This window comes from Rhinolophus ferrumequinum, chromosome 3, assembly GCF_004115265.2.
Source record: "Rhinolophus ferrumequinum isolate MPI-CBG mRhiFer1 chromosome 3, mRhiFer1_v1.p, whole genome shotgun sequence".
Lineage (NCBI taxonomy): Eukaryota > Metazoa > Chordata > Mammalia > Chiroptera > Rhinolophidae > Rhinolophus > Rhinolophus ferrumequinum.
In genome coordinates this window covers 62116568-62137180 of record NC_046286.1, presented here as the reverse complement: position 1 = coordinate 62137180, position 20613 = coordinate 62116568, and the positions used below count along the sequence as shown (strand labels likewise).

General features: G+C 37.8%; 1 protein-coding gene across 1 annotated transcript in view; it reads left to right on the top strand.

Annotated features, from left to right (window-relative positions):
• The window catches only part of AK9 (adenylate kinase 9), a 121734-nt gene extending 101373 nt beyond the window's left edge, over window positions 1-20361 (top strand). Inside the window, exons 29-40 of the mRNA XM_033093976.1 lie at window positions 1446-1658; window positions 2088-2306; window positions 5228-5441; window positions 10032-10233; window positions 11911-12057; window positions 12162-12382; window positions 15182-15378; window positions 16472-16641; window positions 16862-16960; window positions 17355-17457; window positions 18596-18710; window positions 19683-20361. Of these exons, the coding sequence (XP_032949867.1) occupies window positions 1446-1658; window positions 2088-2306; window positions 5228-5441; window positions 10032-10233; window positions 11911-12057; window positions 12162-12382; window positions 15182-15378; window positions 16472-16641; window positions 16862-16960; window positions 17355-17457; window positions 18596-18710; window positions 19683-19885 (2103 nt within the window). The 3' untranslated portion in view covers window positions 19886-20361. The remainder of the gene's footprint in view (window positions 1-1445; window positions 1659-2087; window positions 2307-5227; window positions 5442-10031; window positions 10234-11910; window positions 12058-12161; window positions 12383-15181; window positions 15379-16471; window positions 16642-16861; window positions 16961-17354; window positions 17458-18595; window positions 18711-19682) is intronic.
• Window positions 20362-20613: the final 252 nt, after the last annotated feature.

Sequence of the window (20613 nt, the reverse complement as noted above, 5' to 3'; positions counted from 1 at the left end):
AGGCGAGCCAAGTCTATCGGGGACTAAGGTGTCCCCAGCTTGTGGCTTCATCCCACCGTACTTCCAATAACCCTTAGAAAATCAAATCTCAGGATAAAAAAAAAAAAAATGGTCACAATATAAGGAAAAGGAAGACGTAGTAAGAGGACCAAATGGTTTCCAAATTCAAATGAAAAAGAATCAGAACTAAAAAACACTATCCCATTGCCAACCTCCTTTTGTAGTGAGAGGAGCCTCAAACCAGAGCAAGGATGGGCCCTATCCTCTCTTCTTCCTCCCTGCACCTTCAAGTTCAAATCCCATCTCCAGGGGCCTTTTAAACGAACCAGGTTCTAATCAATTAGAAAGATTAGGAAATACCGAGCTAACAGAAAATTAGCAGGCAAGAGATAATGAGAGAGCAAACAGTGGAGTGGGACCAAGAAGGAGGGAGTTTAGAGCGTTATTTTTTTGGGGGGGTGGAGAAATATTGGGGAACAGTATGTTTTTCCAGGACCCATCAGCTCCAAGTCAAGTTGTTGTTTTCAATCTAGTTGTGGAGGGCGCTGCTCACTGGCCCATGTGGGAATGGAACCAGTGACCTTGGTCTATTATGAGCACTACGCTCTAACCCACTGAGCCAACCGGCGGCCCCTGAGTGTTATTTTAGATGACAGTCCTGGGAAACTGGATGTGCAGAGATGGAGAGGGAGGAGTTAAGATAACTCAGGTTTCCAACTGGAAAGCAGTGCTCTGAGACAAGGAATACTTCAGGGAGAAGAGTGTGGAGGCAGTGCAGGAGGATCAATATTATAGGGTTCGGTTTTGTGCAAACTGAAAACTATATACCACCACTTATTATCAATATCCTGTCACAGTCTTTAATAATCATTTATGTATCGTTCTTGTTTCCTCATATAGGCTGTAACCTCCCAGAGGGCATATACTAATCTATTAGTACATGCTTTAAACAAAGTAACATAGTAACTATGATAGCTGTCATTTGCATGGTTACCATGACCACTTTTCCAAGGGCTTTACATGTATTAACTTATTTAATCTTCCCAACAAACCTGTGAGGTAGGTACTTTTATTATTCCTATTTTACAGTTGAGGAAACTGATCTTGTCCAAGCTAACCCAGCTAGTGAGTGCTTTATACTCTTAGTTACATTAAATATTTTTACTGAAGACCATCAAAAACGTAAGATTCTGACAACCATAGACATAAATAGCATTTGATATCTTGTCTGTGTATTTATATATGGGGTCACAACGGTGGCAGAATCTTGAAGGCATTAAATTTTTGGGTGCCAGATATTTAAAATTTTACTGTGTTACTAGATGAAAGTTGCCATGCCGTACCAACTAAGATCCAGTGATACAAAATATTCCAGATGATTAGTTAGCAGTATGATTTGTTACCTATTTTATATGCATAGTAAAAGGAAGTCTTTTCTCCCTGAGGTTGTTAGAGACGATGAAGAACTTAGTGAGGAAGGGGCTGAAGAAGATGATGATGATGACTATATTGACGACATCCTCGAAGATGAATTTCCAAAAGATGAGGAAGCGATGAGTGAGGAAGAAGAAGAACAGGAGACTGATGCACTTGAACGCCTGAAAGGTGAACTGGGAGAAAAATATGAAACAGATATGACTAATTTACAAGGAATACAGGTTATTAATTTTCCTTCATTTTTCATAATTCATAAGTGACATTTGAGAACGAAACAAAAGAAATGTGGTTTATGCCTTGGTTATTTTTTTCACGTTTCAAAAGAAATGTGTGTTTTCGGGCTATATTCCCTTTTATTAGTACTACTTTCAATTATGAAAACAAGTTAATAAATCAAGGGCAGCATGGAAGGCACATAGGGTCAAAGGGTTTATTAGGTTGGTGCAAAAGTAATTGCTTTGTTTGCAATTATTTTTAACCTTTTAAACCACAATTACTTTTGTACCAACCTAATAGCTGCCCGCATGCATTCACTCGGAAACTGAAAGCTATTTGTGCTCTAGACTGACGTAGCAATGTCTGTATGCTGTGACAGTACTACCACCTTCTTCCCACTAAAACATATTTGGTTTCATGATTTTTCTAATCAGGATGAATTTGACAAGTTTTTAATACCAGTATTTCTCATTAATGGAGCTCGGAAAATTCACATTGTACAATATTTGTTGAACATGAAACTGAAACCACTGGTGGAGAATCGTGCAAGCATTTTTGAGAAATGTTATCCAATATCATCACGCCTTGCCCAGAAAATGCTCAGCGTTACCTATAAATATATAAGCACATTCGGCTATTGGGACCCTGTAAAGGTAACGTCAACAAATGCAGCTGAAAGCATGCATAAAAAAAAGAAGTTCTTTTTTTATTTCTTTTATTTAAGTATGTCTAGGAAGACGAGGTAATTTCAAAAATAGAAGCACTGTACAGTATTCTTAGCTAGCTATAACAATATGTGGTTGTTTTGCCTTTCTGAAGTGGGAAAAGTAGTTGAAAGGTTTTCATTTCTTTTGTCTATTTCTATAGAGATAATCCAATTCCAACTGGGTTTTAACTTAGTAGCAGAAGAAGATAGTGGAAATATTTTCAAACTAAACATCTAGAGAGCTGAGCTCTGATACTAATTTGCTATGTAATTTTAGGCAAGTCATTTAACCTCTTTGATTCTGTTTCCTCACCTGTAAGATGGAAGAATAATGCCACCAAGCCACTGACATCAAATGTAAGAGTATAAAGCCCTCCAGAAAGTGTGAGACACCATACAGAATGTGCCATTGATGTTTCTAACAAACTTATTTCTAAGTACTATATTTTGGCAAATACAGTACTTACATGGACAAACAGATTTAATACCTTCAATTGTGGGATGGTTTTCAACAAATCTTAACAAAGAACATACCAGCTACTACTCTAGTTCTTGGAAATAAAGTAGTGAACAAGACAGACAAGCTTTCTTTTGTCATGGAGCTTATATTCTAGTTGGATAGGCAATAAGTGAGCGCACAGGTTCTTGTCAGATACTATTAAGCACCACGTAGACAATGAAGAAATGTCATGTAGTCGTGAGCGGCTCACTCGACTAGCGTACCTTCTCATTCCCGTCAGTGATGTGGCACAGTGGAGAAGACCGTTACCTCTGGAGCCAGACTATCTGAGTTCAAAAACACCCCTTACTAGCTAAGTGACCTCGAACAAATCACGTAACCTCTCTGAGCCATTCCCATTTTTGCAATGGGAATACGAATAGTCTCTATCTTACAATATTGTTACAATGATTAAATGAGTTAATCACTGTGAAATGCTTGCAACACTGCTTGGTTTTTTTGTAAGTTCTCAATTAATGTGAGTTATTGCTGTTATGAATATGTATTACTATTATTGGTCGCTGACAAAAAGTATTTTGGAGGCTGGGTCCAAAATGGAGCCATGTGCATGTTTCTTGAAACCTCTTTCATGGTTGATATTGACACAATCAGTTTCAGTTGTACTTAATTGTGCTATCTTATTTATCTTAACCATAAGAATCTCAAGAGAAACCTTTTCAAATATCATGCTAAAATATAAAACACCATGGCAGTTGCCTCCACAGAGAACTGGATAGTTAAGCTTGTATTAGAATCACCTGAAAAGCTTGTGAAAAATAGTCATGCCCTAGCCTTCTCTCTGAGATGGGTAAGAGAGAGAAAGAAGCAGGCAAAGTGAGAACCCCATTTAGGGAGAAAGAAAGGGGAGTCCATGTCCAAATATAGTTGGGATTGTACAAAAGTGCTTTGTGGAGTAATGAGTGCATGGTCATAGGAGCGGTTTAAGCTTATAAGGAATCATTTTTCAGGGCTGTTGGGAATTTTTCTGAATGCCTGACAATTTGATATTTCTGAGTTGATAATACTGTGGGTATCCTGACCTGCAGAGGAGGAAGCATGCGAGGTATTTTGGGCAACAGCAGAAACTATTGTAAGGAATTTGAAATGAAACCATTAAATGTTCAGTTTTGTTTTTTTTTTGTTACCAATACGAAGCGTAGGGCAGATATTCCCACCCTCTCCGAGTTACTCCTTATCCTTAGCATTTACTCCCAGCCGTGAACGTCACTCCAGCCCAAGAGTGATGGTCATGATGGTGTTGATAATACCACTGAAGGATGACAACTGTCCTGGAGTAGTTCTGGGGGAAGAGTGACATTATCACACTGCTTCACATCTACTCTGTCAAATCCAGGAATGGCTGAGGCTTGGCCATCTGATGCTGTCAAAAAAAGATCTTCAAACCTACTACCATCAGTTAATTACCCAGTTCTCATCATCAGCGATACAGATGTGGGACTACCCCTCCCACTCCATCCCTTCCCTATACCTTAGTCGGCCGTTTAGTATATTTTTCCCTTTTGTGGCTGCTGTTAATGTTTATGTGCGTGGAATTTCATTTGTATAAAAACATGGAAGAGAAGCCAGTGGGATTTGTCCTACCAGGATAGTACACCCTAAAAGATACCCCAGGATCCCACCTGTTTACTCAGGCTGCCATAATAGAATACCACAAACTGGGTGGCTTAAACAATGGAAATTTATTTTGTCACAGTTCTGGAGGCTGCAAATTCAAGACCAGGGTGCCAGCGGGGCGGTTTTCAGGCGAGGCCTCTCTCACTAGCTTGTAGACAGCCACTTCTCACTATGTCCTCATATGGCCTTTTCTCTGTGCTCACACTCATACACGCCTGGTGCCTCTTCCTTTTCTTATAAGGACACCAGTCCTATTGGACTAGGGACACACTCTCCTGACTCATTTAACCTTAATTACCTCCTGAAAAGCCTATCTCCAGATACATTCACTTGGGTGTTAGGGTTTCAACCTATAAATTTTGGGGAGCATGTTTCCATCTGTAACACCACCTTAGGAATGGACCTATTTGTAAAGATAAATAAGCCCATGAATATATCCAAACAACTTTACATTGCTTGGCATAAACATTCAGTATACACTAAATACATTATAAAGGAAATAGAAGAACTATAATTGTCATAAACTGAAAGCCACTTAAGAAAGATGACATTAATTACATGTGGGTATAAAATAATTTGTTCTTTTCACACAGTTTTTTAGTATCAATATATGATTATAATGTTTCATTCTATAAGAAATATTTATTTTACAAATTGTTGTTTTTCAAATGTATTGAGGGAAATGATGTATGAAGTAAAGCTAACTTCCTAATTTAAATGTGTGTATATTGCAGCTAAGTGAAGGAGAGACCATCAAGCCAGTGGAAAACTCACAGAATCCACTTTATCCTGTAATCCATCGTCAGTATATTTATTTTTTTTCTAGTAAGGAAACTAAAGAAAAATTTATGAAGAACCCAATCAAATATATACGCCAACCCAAACCTAAGCCTACTATGCCCGTTAGGATTGCAATTGTGGGGCCTCCAAAATCTGGGAAAACTACAGGTAGGGTGTGTTTGCCTTTGTTATCCATAAACATAAATGAATCCCCCGAAAAGTAGTGCCACTTCTCCAGGAAACCAACTATCAAAATTGATTCAAAAAGAGATAGGAAATCTAAAAGAGCCCATAGTCATTGAAGAGGAGGCATTCAAAAGTATAGCCCCACTCCGAAACAGCCCAGTATCAAATGGTTTTGGAGGAAAATTATAGCAAACTTTCAAAGGGTTAAATATTCAAGAGATACTTCCTATATTTTTATAAGCTTTTCCAGAGCAAGGGAAAAGACAGTATGCTTCCCAATTTATTTAGAGTTTCTTTTTTATTAATGAATATAATCCACATAATCCAAAAGGTATAAAGAATAAAAACACATTTTTAAATTAGCATAACCCTGATATCAAAACCTAACAAATACAAGAAAGGAAATTACAAACTAGTATTACTTATGAATATAATCAAATAACAGTATATTAAGATTATATTAGCATAAAATTATTTTAAAAGATTTTATAAATATTAATACTTTAACATATTAATAGTTTAAAGAGTAAAAATCTATTATCTTAATATTGCTGAAAAGGCATTTGGTAAATGTATTCCTCTAATGTTTGAATTTTGCATAACTTTGGATTGGGTGTGTGGTTTTTTTATAAAGGCAAATAGTCAACATGAACAGTGGATGGTCGAAATGAGGTATTTAAAAGGAAAGCAGTGGGACTTCATGACTGACTGAATAGAAAATGATGGGGAAAGATGAGGTCAAAGATTAATTTGTCACGAGGAATGATAAAGGAGAGTTTTGTGTTCTACCTCTAGATGAAAAGGTTGTTTTGCCTATTTAAACTTCTTATTATAACAAGGCCCTAATGGTCAAACTCTAAATGTTCACAAAGATAATGATATTTCCCAAAGAAAGCAGAACATTGACATTCAAACTAAGATCCTACAACAGCAGCCAAAAAGTGAAAATGGAGATGAAACAATCTGATTTCTAATTTATTTGTTAAAATACAGGTTAATTTTTTAACAAAATGTCACATTTTAAAAGCTTAATTATTTTTAGGGCTTTAAAACAATAGGTTTGACTCCAGCATTTGTGTCAAAGTTGAGACTAAGGGTTCTGTAGCTCTCACAGGGACTTCCCTTTTGAGTGGGGTTAACTGTGGTCAGTTCATCTGCATTCCCATGGGATTAGATGGTCTCTCTCTCTCTCTCTCTCTCTATCTCTCTCTCTCTCTCTCTCTCTCCCTCTCCCCCCCCCCTTTCTCTCTTTCTCTTTTCCTCTCTCCCTCTCTCCCTTTGTGTGTGTGTGTGTGTGTGTGTGTGTGTGTGTGTGTGTGTGTGTCTGTGTCCTATACACATGCTGTCTCCAGACAGCGATGAGGCGGGGTATATAGACCTCAACAGAACACATCCACATTTTTTAATTAAATTTATTGGGGTGACAGTGGTTAGTAAAAATTACATAGATTTCAAGTGTACAATTCTGTACATCATCTATAAATCCCATTGTATGCTCACCACCCAGAGTCAGTTCTCCTTCCATCACCATACATTTGACCCCCTTTACACTCGTCTAATATCCCCTTTCCCCCCTTACTCTCTGGTAATCACTAAACTATTGTCTGTGTCTATGAGTTTTTGTTTCTTTCTTTCTTTGTCTTGTTCCTTTGTTGCTTTCAGTTTTATATCCCACATGAGTAAAATCATATGGTTCTCTACTTTTTCTGTCTGACTTATTTCGCTTAGCATAATCATCTCAAGATCCATCCATGTTGTCACAAATGGCAGTATTTCATCTTTTCTTATGGCAAAATAGTATTCAATTGTATATATATACCACAACTTCTTTATCCATTTATCTGTCGAAGGACGCTTTGGTGGTTTCCATGTCTTGGCCACAGTAAATAATGCTGCAATGAATATCAGAGTACATACATCTTTCCGGATAAATGTTTCAGGTTTTTTTTTGAGTCAATACCCAGGAGAGGGATTGCTAGATCATATGGTAATTCTATTCTTAATTTCTTGAGGAACCTCCATACTGTTTTCCATAGTGTCTGCACCAATTTACATTCCCACCAACAGTGTACAAGGGTTCCTTTTTCTCCATAGCCTCTCCAACACTTGTTTCTGTTTGTCTTGTTGATAGCCATTCTAACAGGGGTGAGGTGATATCTCATTGTGGTTTTTATTTGCATTTCTCTAATGATTAGTGCTGTTGAGCATTTTTTCATATATCTGTTGGCCATTTGTATGTCTTCTTAGGAGAAGTTTCTGTTCATGTCTGCTGCCTATTTTTAAATAGGATTGTGTGTCTTTTTGTTGTTGAGTTGTATGTGTTCCTTATATATTTTGGACATTAGCCCCTTATTGGAGGCGTTATTTGCAAATATCTTCTCCCGTTCTGTTGGTTGCCTCTTTGTTTCGTTGATGGTTTCTTTTGCTGTGCTGAAGCTTGTTAGTTTGATATAGTCCCATTCATTTATTTTAGCTTTTACTTCCCTTGCCTTTGAGGTCTAATTCATAAAATGCTCTTTGAACCCAAGGTCCATAAGTTTAGTTCTATGCAATTTATCGTTTCAGATCTTATGTTTAGGTCTTTGATCCATTTTGAGTTAATTTTAGTACGTACATGGAAACAGATAGCAGTCTGGTATCACTCTTTTGCACATGGCTTTCCAGTTTTCCCAACACCATTTATTGAAGAGGATTTCTTTTCTGCATTGTATGTTTTTGGCTCCTTTGTTGAAAATTATCTGTCCATATTTATGTGGGTTTATTTCTGGGTTCTCAATTCTATTCCATTGGTCTATGTGTCTGTTTTTCTGCCAATACCATACTGTTTTGATGATTGTAGCCCTGTAGCACAAGCTGAAGTCAGGGAGTGTGATACCTCCAGCATTGTTCTTTTTTCTTAGGATTGCTTTGGCTATTTGGGGTCTTTCGTGGTTCCCTACAAATCTGATGATTTTTTGTTCTACTTCTTTAAAAAAATGCCATTGGGATTTTGATGGGGATTGCATTAAATCCATATATTGCTTTGGGTAATATGGCCATTTTAACTATGTTGATTCTTCCAATCCATGACTAGAATGTCTTTCCATTTCTTTGTGTCTTCTTCAATATCTTTTAAAAAATGTCTTATAGTTTTGACTGTACAGGTTCTTTACATCCTTTGTTAGGTTTATTCCTAGGTATTTTATTCTTTTTGTTGGAATTGCAAAAGGAATTTTTTTTCCATTTTCTGAAATTTCATTGTTAGTATACAGGAATGCAATGGATTTTTGTACATTGACTTTGTAGCCGGCAACTTTACTGTATTTGTTAATTGTTTCTAATAGCTTTTTGGTGGAGTCTTTAGGGTTTTTTTTAATAAACAATCATGTCATCTGCAAAAAGTGATAATGGAACTTCTGCATTCCCACTTCGGATGCCTTTTATTTCTTTCTCTTGCCTGATTGCTCTAGCGAGGACTTCCAATACTATGTTGAATAACAGCGGTGATGGGGGCAACACTGTCTTGTTCCTGAACGTAAAGCAAAAGGCTTCATTTTTTCACCATTAATTTATGATATTAGCTGAAGGTTTGTCATATATAGCCCTTATTAGGTTTTGGTATTTTCCTTCTGTACCCATTTTATTGAGTGTTTTAATCATAAATGGATTTTGTAGCTTGTCAAATGCTTTTTCTGCATCTATTGATAAAAATCATATGATTTTTATCTTTTGCTTTTGTGACGTATCACATTGATCAATTTGTGTATGTTGAACTATCCTTGTGCCTCTGGGATGAACCCCACTTGGTCGTGATGTATAATTTTTCTAATGCATTGTTGTATTTGACTTGCTAGAATTTTGTTTAGGATTTTTGCATCTGTATTCATCAGCGATATGGGTCTGTAATTTTCTATTTTTGAGAACACACCCACATTTGGTACTAGTTACTGGGAGTCATTGCTTGGTCTCATATAAGAGAAGCAGAGGCCAAGGTTAGTCCTCTTTCAACCGATGGCAACATCTTTGTGATCGTGGACAAAGCATTCCATTCAACTGGGCTTCAGTTCTCTCATCTATAAAACTGGAATTTCAATATTCATTCTATCCACCTGGTAGAATAGTTGAAAATATCAAATATAGTCACAGAAGAAAAAGTGCCTCATACGTTGTAAATTACTATGAAAATGTCAGGTATGCCACTATAATTTTAAAAATTTTGTTTCCTAGAGGATTAACTGAGTTATTTTGGACATAATACCAAATATTAATAGCACACATCAGATGCCTTGTAAAGCTCTCAAAAAAATTGCTACTTCATACAGAAGGAAAACTTAAATGTTGATTCAGTTATGATAAAACCCCACAAAGTTGGCTTGTTGCCCAGATCCATCAGCCACATACCTTACGTATTAATAATGATTGATTTTTGACAATATTAATTCAGTAAAATGTAGCAATTTTAATTTTTGAAGTTACTCTTTCAGGAATGTGAAAATTAGTTTGCTGTAGATATCAGTTAACCAGAATCTGAAACTAAGGTTCACTGATGAATTTGTGAAATGGAGTAAGTTTAAAGTTTTAATGTTTTTTCAGTTGCCAAAAAAATTTCCAGTGAATATGGCTTGAAGCGTTTGTCTGTAGGAGAAGCCTTGCGTTCTGTATTAAACAACCAACCAGACACAGAGCTGGCACTTATGTTAAATTGGCATCTTCAGAAAGGAATGACAGCACCTGATGAACTGGCTGTTGAGTCCTTAGAAATCTGTCTGATGGAAAGTGTATGTAATACTGCAGGGTAAGTGGGTACAAGGGGTGGGTGGAGGGTTAACTCTTCCAAAAAATTATTCACTGGAACTTAAAACACCTTAAGTAGGGTTTACAGCTCTTGGGAAGGGTGGGATCTGCTTCTCAAACTTTGGGCACCTTTATGGTTACATACTCATACTCTAATTTTCTGTCAAGCTAAAAGTTGGCTCGAACACTCACATGCCAGGCTAGCAAGCAGGCCACTTCACTCCTTGCAGCAACCCCTGAGATGTCCAAAAGTCTCCAGCCTTATACAGCCAACCAAGGAGGCCGCTGTGACTTCCACAGCCCAGCAGAGCTTCTCACTGCCCTGTGCAGTGATGAAGGAATGGCCCTTCCCTGTCCCCTGGATGGTACTGGTCCAATGGAGATGCTCTCTCACTGGCCCAGCTCACCTTCCCTTTAATGCCACATCTGTACAGGAGAGCTCTGTGCTTGGGCTTGTCTCTTCAGTTACACTCCCCAGCTCACCCACTGCTCCGCTGGCACAGCTACTGGTCACACCTCGTAGTAAAAGCCAGTGACACCTAAGGCTCTGCTCCTGAGCCCAGTTCACTGACCTAGAATTCCCCTGATTTACTCAAGGTTGTTTGATATTAGGCGCCCTCTTGCCCTTCGCTGCCACTGATCCTTAATAAAGTCCTTGGACAGTTCTAATTTCAGTTATGGGGAGCAGATTCTGGGGTGCCAGATTATCTTTTTCCCCAGAGACGACCCCAGGACTCATGCAAATTGAGTTACCTCCTCCCTGCTGTTCAGCTTTGCATACAAGAAATCTCAGTAAGTGCAATCTTGGTTTCGTCCCAAAGGTTTCATTTCACCTTAATATCAAGACAGTGACTGCCCATTCACCCTGAATTTCCCTAATCCTGAGGGCCCCTCAAGAACAAACAAGTTGAGCTACTCTCCATTCAAAAAACAATTTAAAACCAACAACAATGGCACCCCCATACATTCTCTACTGGGCTGGCCTGGCTATATTAAATTCCAGGCCTCTCGACCGTGGAACTTAGAGGTACTTTGTGCCTAAAGACTTGGCTAGAGGGCACAGAGGGAGGGCATCCTGTGACTTGCTCCAAACTAGTCCTTCTTGATGACCGTCAGCCACCTCAGAGTGGCTCCCACCTCAGAGTGTTTCCTGAATTTGGGGGCCACTCCTCCCAGAATTTGCAGACAGCCTTTATTCCTCCTCAGTCTGATAGGAACACTCTCATTATCTCCGACTGTTGGACTAACTTCAGTTCTCCATCTTTTCTGCTCAGAGGCGTGAGGTGTCCTGATGGAATGATTCTCTCCCAAATATCACAGGGCTCCTCTCACCAACTCCCCCCTCCCCTTCTACACCCTGGCCTGGCCTCCTCAATTGAATAACACAATATTCAAGGTGTTATGTGTCTTATCTATCTCTTGAAATCTTGCCAAAACCTAGCTCTGTGACGCTAAGTGTATGAATCCAGAGCTGTGTCTGTATGTTTGCTGCCCTCATCCAGGGTCTTGGGCTGACTAAGATGAAAAATAGAGAGTTAAAGAGGACAAAATGCCAAGAAGATAAATCGAGTTACATAAGAGCATGGGACGACTCCGAAAGAGAGACTAGTTCTGGAAGACAGAAAGGTATGAGAAAAAGGAAACCTGAAATTTTTATTTTCACGTTTCTCCTCGTTAGTGTTATCATCGATGGATTCCCTGTAACTAAATACCAAATGAGTCTCTTGGAAGCCAGGTCAATCATCCCCATGGTCATTTTTGAGTTGGATGTGCCTTCCAAGGAGATTTTCAAAAGATTGCTCCTGGAGAAAAAAAAGGAACAAAGGTAATGGATGTGATGAAAACAGTGATAAAGGAATGAGCTTCAGTCATCCAGAAGAAAGTATGTTTTAAACAGCTTTTGCACTTTCTTTTCTGTTTCTCTATTAGCTTGCCTTATCCATTACACAATAGCACGCAGATTACCGCTGTCAAGAACTCAAGTTACCACAAAAATATTGATGCGATTAGGCAATATTACCAAGAGCAACAGCAGAACTGGTATGTGATTGATGGATTTCACAGCAAATGGTGGGTATGGAATGAAGTCATGAAGAACATTCAAATGGTGAATAAACATATACAGATATACCTGGAAAAAATAAAAGCAGGTGAGAAAACATTTAACTGTTAAAATAGAATAAAATATGAATTTAAAGCTACACATGCTTGGCTCATGTTACCATAATTCACTCAATCTGAACATTTGTTCCCACAATTTTAATCAGTATTTGAAACATAGTACTATCCAATTATTGCAGACATGTATATTTGTTCTAATAAATGACTGCTGCTACTCAAGCTATCATGTTTTGAGTACCTGTGTGAATCTTGCACATAAAAATAATACATGGTCTTTCACTAGAAGAGTTTATAATGTGTGGAATGCTATGTAAAAAGCTACTTTTAAGAATGGTAGTTGTATGAGGTCAGTGGAGTGACACTTGGCAAAATTTTGTTTTGGAATCTAGAATTAAAGTTATTTTTACTATTTACATTCATTAGAGTATTATATAAATGTTGAGTCTATAAAAAAACTTGAGCACAAAATTCTTTTACTCTATATTTGGAATCCATGAAAGAAAATGTTTGATCATATATTCCTGTAAGTTTATTGATTTTTCTCCAAAAGTACACAAATAGAAGAGAAGTTACCTGCATCTGATACCTCTAAAAAGAGTGATGATGACTCCAAAGAATTTATCTGTAGGGGTCTCACAGACGTCTGTTTAATGACTTTGTTTGATTTTGGAAACTTATAGAGGAACTATAAGGTATGATAGAGCAACATGACTGAGAGAATCTTGTACAAGGAAAAATGCAGCGAGGATTCTGATAATAATTGTATCATTGAATCTTGACTGGCTTTATTATTTAGAAATAACAAATATCTCTGGTTCCTGTTTGTCTGTACATTGGGAATTTGTTTCCCCTGTGTATTTAAGGCATGAGATAAGAATGCAAGGGAAGGAAGAATTAAATTTTTAGAAACCTACTCCCAATAAGTTTCGGATAGCATCACACTAGTAAAACATTCCACAGCAGACTTTGAAAGCAAAAATCGTGCCTCATTCATTTTCTGTGACCTTATTTCACCCTCCCTGCCTTAGACTGGGTTCCCTGGAAACAGACTAAAAATGAAAAGTTTTGTGCAGAAGCTTTACCAGGAAGTAGTCTCAGGAGTAGATTTGCCAGATTTAAAAAATAAAAATACAAGATGCCCAGTTAAATTTGAATTTCAGATAAATAACGAATGATTTTTAGTATACGTATGTCCCAACTATTGCATGGGGGAGTACTGTATTTAATCCGACAGCCCTAATCAGGAGATACGCCTGTGGGCAAGGGCAGTAGAATTAGGCAGAGGGAGAACCTAACCTGCTTTCTAGTGGAAACAGAAGCCTCAGCAAGTCCTATAGGGGAGCACTGGAGCCGGGATGGATTTTCAAAATTTCCCCAATTGAGGGAAGGGGCCGGGCTTTATATCCTCCCAGTGGCTTGTCACTGACCATAAGTCACTCTGGGGGTATAACCTGTAACAGAGGGGCAATTCCCAGTGCAACTCTGAGCCTTCAACACCAATGTTCCCAGCAGCTGGGGGCTGGGTGTGTGAGCCCTGAGGAGGGATCTGGATGGGGAACCATGGGATCCACTTCATTATTCCATATATACTTGCCTCTCTGCCTTGAATAGTTTAATCTAATTGAAGTGACCTCTTGCTCTTCTGCTTCAACTTCCACCTGACAATCTAGTCTGTACCTGAGTGTGCAAATGTAGTTGAGATTTTTTTCATTCCACATTTCCTTTTAATGTTACACAAATGATCCTCCCCTATCAGGGGCCAAGGTTTACTCCAATGAGATGGAGCAAGGTCAGGGCCAGAAGATTAAAGAGATTCTCCACCTTCTGCCATATTCCAGAATAGAATATATAGACATTGCCAAATGTCATCAAGAATATCCCAAGAATCAGAGAAAGGTATTTGAGTGTCATTTAGGACTTGAAATCAGGTGATTCTAAATTTCTAAACCTGTCAGGATTGGTGAGGTTCAGAACATCTGAGCTAAAGAGCAACCTAGGGATATATAGCATGGTAATACTATAGTACCACATAGTATAATATTACAGCACTACATAATACTTTATACTTTAATAATACTATATATTATTATATCATAGTACTATATATTGTGATACTTTAGAATAATAATATTACACCACTATAGCATTATAGTGGTGTAATATTCTTCGTAGGAAAGCAATATTGGGGCTTCTTAACCTTTTCATCTGTGCCATAAATAACAGATGAAACAGTGTATTAATTTATCTATTACTGCATAACAAATTATTCCAAACCTTAGTAGCTTAAAATAACACACACACACACACACACACACACACACACACACACACAGTTTCTATGGATCAGGAATCCAAGCAATAAATAATAGCTAAGAATTAAAAACAACCAAACCATTCATTTACAGATAGGTGGTTAAGTAAACTATATGTATATTTATATAATGGAACACTATGCATCAGTTAAAAAGAATTTGGTAAATCATTTGGAAAGATGTCAAAGTCCGTAACTAACTGACAAAAACCAGTTGCAGAATAATGTTTCAGTATAGTGGCAAAAGCATACAACATGCAAAAATCACACATGTGTACATGCAAATGTATAGAAAAATGTCTGAAAAGGATACAAACTCAACAGTGATTACCTCTCAGCAGGGTTTGAAAAGACAGAGGTGTGAAGAGAAACTAACTTTTACTCTATTGTTTAGAATTTTACAATGTATGCATTTGTATACTGCTTGTGCAATTGAAATTATTTTAATTTAAAAACTCATGTTTTCTATGAAAAAAATATATATATACATATATAATAGATAATCTGTTAATAATAGGGAAAGCCGCCTGCATTGACAAGTTATGCATCACACCTCAGGAACTTATTTCTCGCCTGGGCGAATTCGAACAATTCTGCCCCGTCAGCCTGGCAGAATCGTATGAATTAATTGACTGCTCTGTAACTGAGTCCTTGGAATTTGCAGCAGAGTTCAGAGGGCACTATTATAAAATGAGTTCTCGGGAAAAACTGAATGTAAGTCTGCTCCTCACTCCAGATGTTTACTATGGAAAGGAAATGCCTGTCTCGGAATTCATCAAATAGGAAGGGGTGGGCGCAGCTGGGAACACCCAGGGACTGGGGTCAAGGAGTCCCGTTATTGGAACCTGTGACTCTGGGACCGCTGAGGCAACTCAGAGGCCAGTGCTGAGGCTGCATTCCAGGGCAGATTTTGGCACAAAGCAGAACTTTGTGGGTCAGTCAGTGGTGGGCGCTCGGCCTAGGCCAGCCTAACAGTGGGGGGAGACCCAGTGGTGTGCCCCACCAATGGAGGGGATGCTGAGCATCAGGGCTCAGCCCGCAGGTGGGCACCTAGGAATTCAGCTTTAAGGGCGCAGAAGGGAAGTCAAAGTCAGGAATAAAGCAAGAGTTGACATGTCTCTGTGCTTTAAGTTTTTTTCTATCATTAGAATTCCCTGTATACCTTATATTTGTTTAATGGACTAGAATACAGATTTGTTCTGATATTATAATGTCCATAATTTGATGATATAAAAAGGTTGGTAGTAGTAAACTAATCAGATGCCTCTGAACATTTTCTTTTCGTTGGAAGAATTGGGAGTTTTTGATCACTTTATTAAGGAGACATTGCTTTCTTCCTGTTCATTTAAATGGTAATCACAGAATTTTAAAACTGGAAGTGCGAGTAGAGATCATGTATCTTGTCTGCGGCCTCCATTTTACAGAGTGATAACTAAAGCTGGAGAAGTCAGCCCACCTGCCAAAGGGCATCCAACTAGTTAATTATACTTCAGGACAGGAAGATAAGTGGGCAGGTGACTGTGCTTTCCAGTGCCTGGCACATAGTAGGAGTTCAACAAATACTTTTGTATGAATGGATGAGTGAGAGTGAGTGAGTGAGTCAGTTTAGGGGAGACTGTAGATACGATCGCTTGGGAGTATTACTCTCAGGAACTTCCAACCAGGGAAGGAGTCATTGTAGGGCTGAAAGCGGCTCTCAAACGTAGCTACTGAAAATGGGGAGAGTATCAGGAGAGCCTCAGTGGGTTTTTGATTGGCATGGTATTCTTGTTTTAAATGTCTTGTTGCTGTAATCCTTTTCTCATAGAAATTTTTGGAGAACCCAGAATTCTATGTGCCTCCATTAGCACCTTATCCACTCCCATCTGCCGATATGATCCCCAAAAGGCTGACGCTGTCAGAGCTGAAGAAACGATTCCCTAAGTGTCCTGAGCTCCACGGCTACTGTCCTGTGACCTATCAGGATGGAAAACAAAGGCAAGTCCTCAGCCTCCTGGAAATACAGGATGATATGTCCACTCAGAATACGAGGTTCATATAACAATCTTAACATTTTGGTCAAAAGATCACTATTGTTTAACTGGAAAATATTCTATTTCGTCCTTGAGTTGCATAGGTAGAAAAATAAAACATTTTGATATTCTATTTGTACAGTACTACATGTTAATTATACAATAGATTTCTTTTTTGCTTTCAGATATGAAGCCTTAGTACCTGGTAACATTAAATATGCCATAGAATATCGTGATCGTATATATATTTGTGAGAGTAATGAAAAACTCCAAAAATTTCTGAGGTGAGACCATTGACTAAGTCACAAATATTTCTTGAATATCTTCTAGGTTTAATGCAGCATGCTGAGATTGTGTGTGTGTTTGTGTTTGTGTGTGTGTGCACACGCACGTAAGGGGTTATTTGGGAGAGTTAGAAGCCTAAGGAGAATAAAGAAAATTTTATATAGTTGTGAAAAATAAGAAAATTGAGACGAGATGAGCAGGGCTAGGGGCCTATGTGAAGGTGGTGGTCATGAATTTCTAGGAGCCACTGTCTTCCCACTTGTATCATTTTCTCCAGTGGAGGAAAACAGGTGGCGAACTTTATCTTTTAATTGTCTCTTGTGTATCTACATTCCTATGTGCACACAATGAGTATATTTGTGAGCATCCCTCTAATAAACTTTGTCTTCTTAGGTTGCCACTGAAATACTGGAATCAGAAGCTTCCGTACAAACTTCCCCCATTAAAGGAACCGATCAATCTTACTAGTCTTCCTTTACCTGGATATCTGGAACAGGTTCAGTGACATAATTTTCTACGTATATACATATATATATATATATATTAGAAGAGTACAGTGATCTCTTCTTTAACAATAATTTGATTTTGGTTACGATGAAATTCAAGGCAGAGTTTTCTGATTTTAAGCTGCAAATCCACATTTAACCTATTTTGTTTATGGGTGGTTGTGAAAGTAAGATGTGTGAAAAGCCCCTGCTTCCATAGCTAGTTCCCCAATACCTGCACTAAAATGGAGAGAGGAGACTGTCATAAAATTATTTACATTTGACTTGTAGTTTGGTTTGTATTTTGAATTTCAGTGTCTGTAAAACTTTTCTTAATTTGAAACGTACAGATTCAGTCTCTAAGAAGTTTATTCCCTGCTCGGATCTGTCACTATGACTAAACCACCAAACCCATATTTTGCTCAAAATCCAGATAAAGCTATCTACTCAAGTCATATTTTATTTATCTAAATATAAATCTTTTTAAACATAGTAAAAATTTTCGGTAGCCAACCACTATGTTTAATTCTATAAAATAAGTGCCCAGGGTACAATTTCAGACCTTTCTCACAAATTCTTACTTTGTTTTCTTCAACTCTCCTAGATGTTTGGCCTTCAATCTGGTTTAATATCAAAAGGCAAGAAGAGGCCCACCCAGAGAGGGGCATTCCCATAAAGGCCAAGTTGTATTAGAAGGGGGGCCTCACACCTTCTTTGCCCCCCCAGACTCCAGAATCTTAACTGCAGTGGTAACTGTCGTGTCTAGAAGCCCTTGTCACTTGGCCAAGGGTCCTGATAGTGGGAGCCAGTCCGGCCAGTTCTGAACAATAGAAGCAGAGATGGGCCAAGACAACGCAAAGCCCACTGTCCCCTTCTTTCTTTTTAAGTTTTCGTGACATGTCAAATGTATAAAAATAGACAGAATTGTGTAATGAAGCCCATCTACCCATTACCTAGCTGGCACTAAGCCAATTTGTAATTTTTATTTTTCTGTATTTTGTCTTTTCTATTGGCTAACCATCTTTATAAGCCCCATTCCCAACCTCAGGAGGCTATTTGAGGCAAAGAATAACCTCTTTATCTATTTGCCACTAAGAATAGAAACCAAACTCAAATATGCACATGATTTAAATTGTTCCCTACCTGCAGGGTATCGCAACTTCTCTAATTAAAGCAATGAATGCAGCAGGATGCTTAAAGCCCAAATTTCCTTTCTTAAGTATAAAGAGATCTGCGCTACTCTATATTGCATTTCATCTGAAAGGTAGGTTTTTTTAATAGTATACTACTCAGAAATAATTTAACATTAATTGTAGTACACGAGGTCTGTCAATTAAGTTCGCGAACTCATCCTAGTGAAAGTGCTACACACCTCATTGCTGAATATCACCACGGGCACCTTCGAAGTACTCCCGTTGGGAAGCTATGTACCAATGCCAGCACCTAGTCCACCCTTCAAAGCAATTTTGAAACTCTTTCTGAACTGGCCATATTCGCTCGAGGTCCTGAATGTCATCAAATCTCTTCCTTTCAATATTTCCTTTATCTTCAGGTAAAGAAAGAAAGTCACTGGGGACAGATCAGGGAGGGTGTTCCAATACAGTTATTTGTTTAAGGGCTAAAACCTGCCTCACAGACAGTGCTGTGTGAGCTGGTGCATTGTTGTGATGCAAGAGCCATGAATTGTTGGCGAAAAGTTCAGATCATCTAATTTTTTCACACAGCGTTTTCAACACTTCCAAATAGTAAATTTGGTTAACTGTTTGTCCAGTTGGTACAAATTCATAATGAATAATCCCTCTGATATCAAAAAAGGTTAGCAACATCATTGCAACAAGTTCACAAACTTAATTGTCAGACCTTGGTATGTGATAGATAAGATTGTTGAGCTGGGTTGGTCTTTTGAATGGTGTTGTGTGTGTGTGTGTGTGTGTGTGTGTGTATGTGTGTGTGTGTGTATGTGTGTAAATATTTTAATGAAAATACCTAAATTTCTAGTTTTTTAGAATATCTAGTTTTTAAAGCAGGGACACTGAATAATATAGTCAGCTCTCAATAATCCATGCCATAAAGGAAGGTGAAAAGCAATTGTATCTAAAAATAGAATAATCCCCAAACTTTATTTGGGATTTGGATATCTATTCAACTCAATCACACACACAGTTCTCTTTCTCTGTAATTTAATGATTCACTAACCTAACAGAAAACATTCACAATTCTGTGAAATTTTCTACAGCCTTTAATCCCAAAGGTTCTGAATATACAAGAAAAAAGTATAAGAAGAAGATGGAGCAGTTTATGGAGAGATGTGAACTCATTACATACCTGGGTGCCAAGATGACCAGAAAATATAAGGAACCTCAGTTTAGAGCTATTGACTTTGATCATAAATTACGGACATTTGTCTCTCTTAAAAATATAGACCCAATTAATGAATAGTTTGCTTGGGTAACTGCAACCAGAATTTCGAGAGTTACTTAAAAGGCAGAGAAGGAAATAGATTGAAACTCTGACCCTTTCTAATGTACTTTTCCCTCCTGAGTGATGTACCATGGGCCAGACCTCAAATAGACTCAAATATCTGCCATCCAGGAAGGAGTGCTCTTCTGTAAGCATGTTTTAAGGTAATTTTAATGTTTCTTGCTCTTGGCCTAAACTTTCATGCTTCAACAAAATGGTTATTCCATTTAGAATTCCATTTAGAATATTTAGGTAATTTATTTTACTTAATCTATTTTTCATTTTCCTTTTTAACATTTTCAGTAGAAAAGTCAGTCTCTGTTAAAGAAAATTACTCAGTAAATGTTAGAAAGCGTCAAGAAACAAAATTAACATTGATATAAATAAAATAGAAATATTGGTTACACTTTCAAAATAAGGAGTTGTTAACTTCATGAACATACGATACTTTATCATTTTCCCAACAAAATAAATGGATTTTGAGATAACAAAGTGGCTGCCTCTTTTCTTTTTCTTAAATATTCAAGAAAGTATGCTTTATACGTTATTTTATAATTAGAAATTATCTGGAGTTTTTAGAAGGATGAAATTTAGAGCCTTATATGACATTATCAGGAAGTATATGCTAGAAGAAAACTTACTAAATTTTAATGTGAATGAGATTTTAAAAATATGATTATCAACTTTTCAGCAGCAGCAGTATAAGG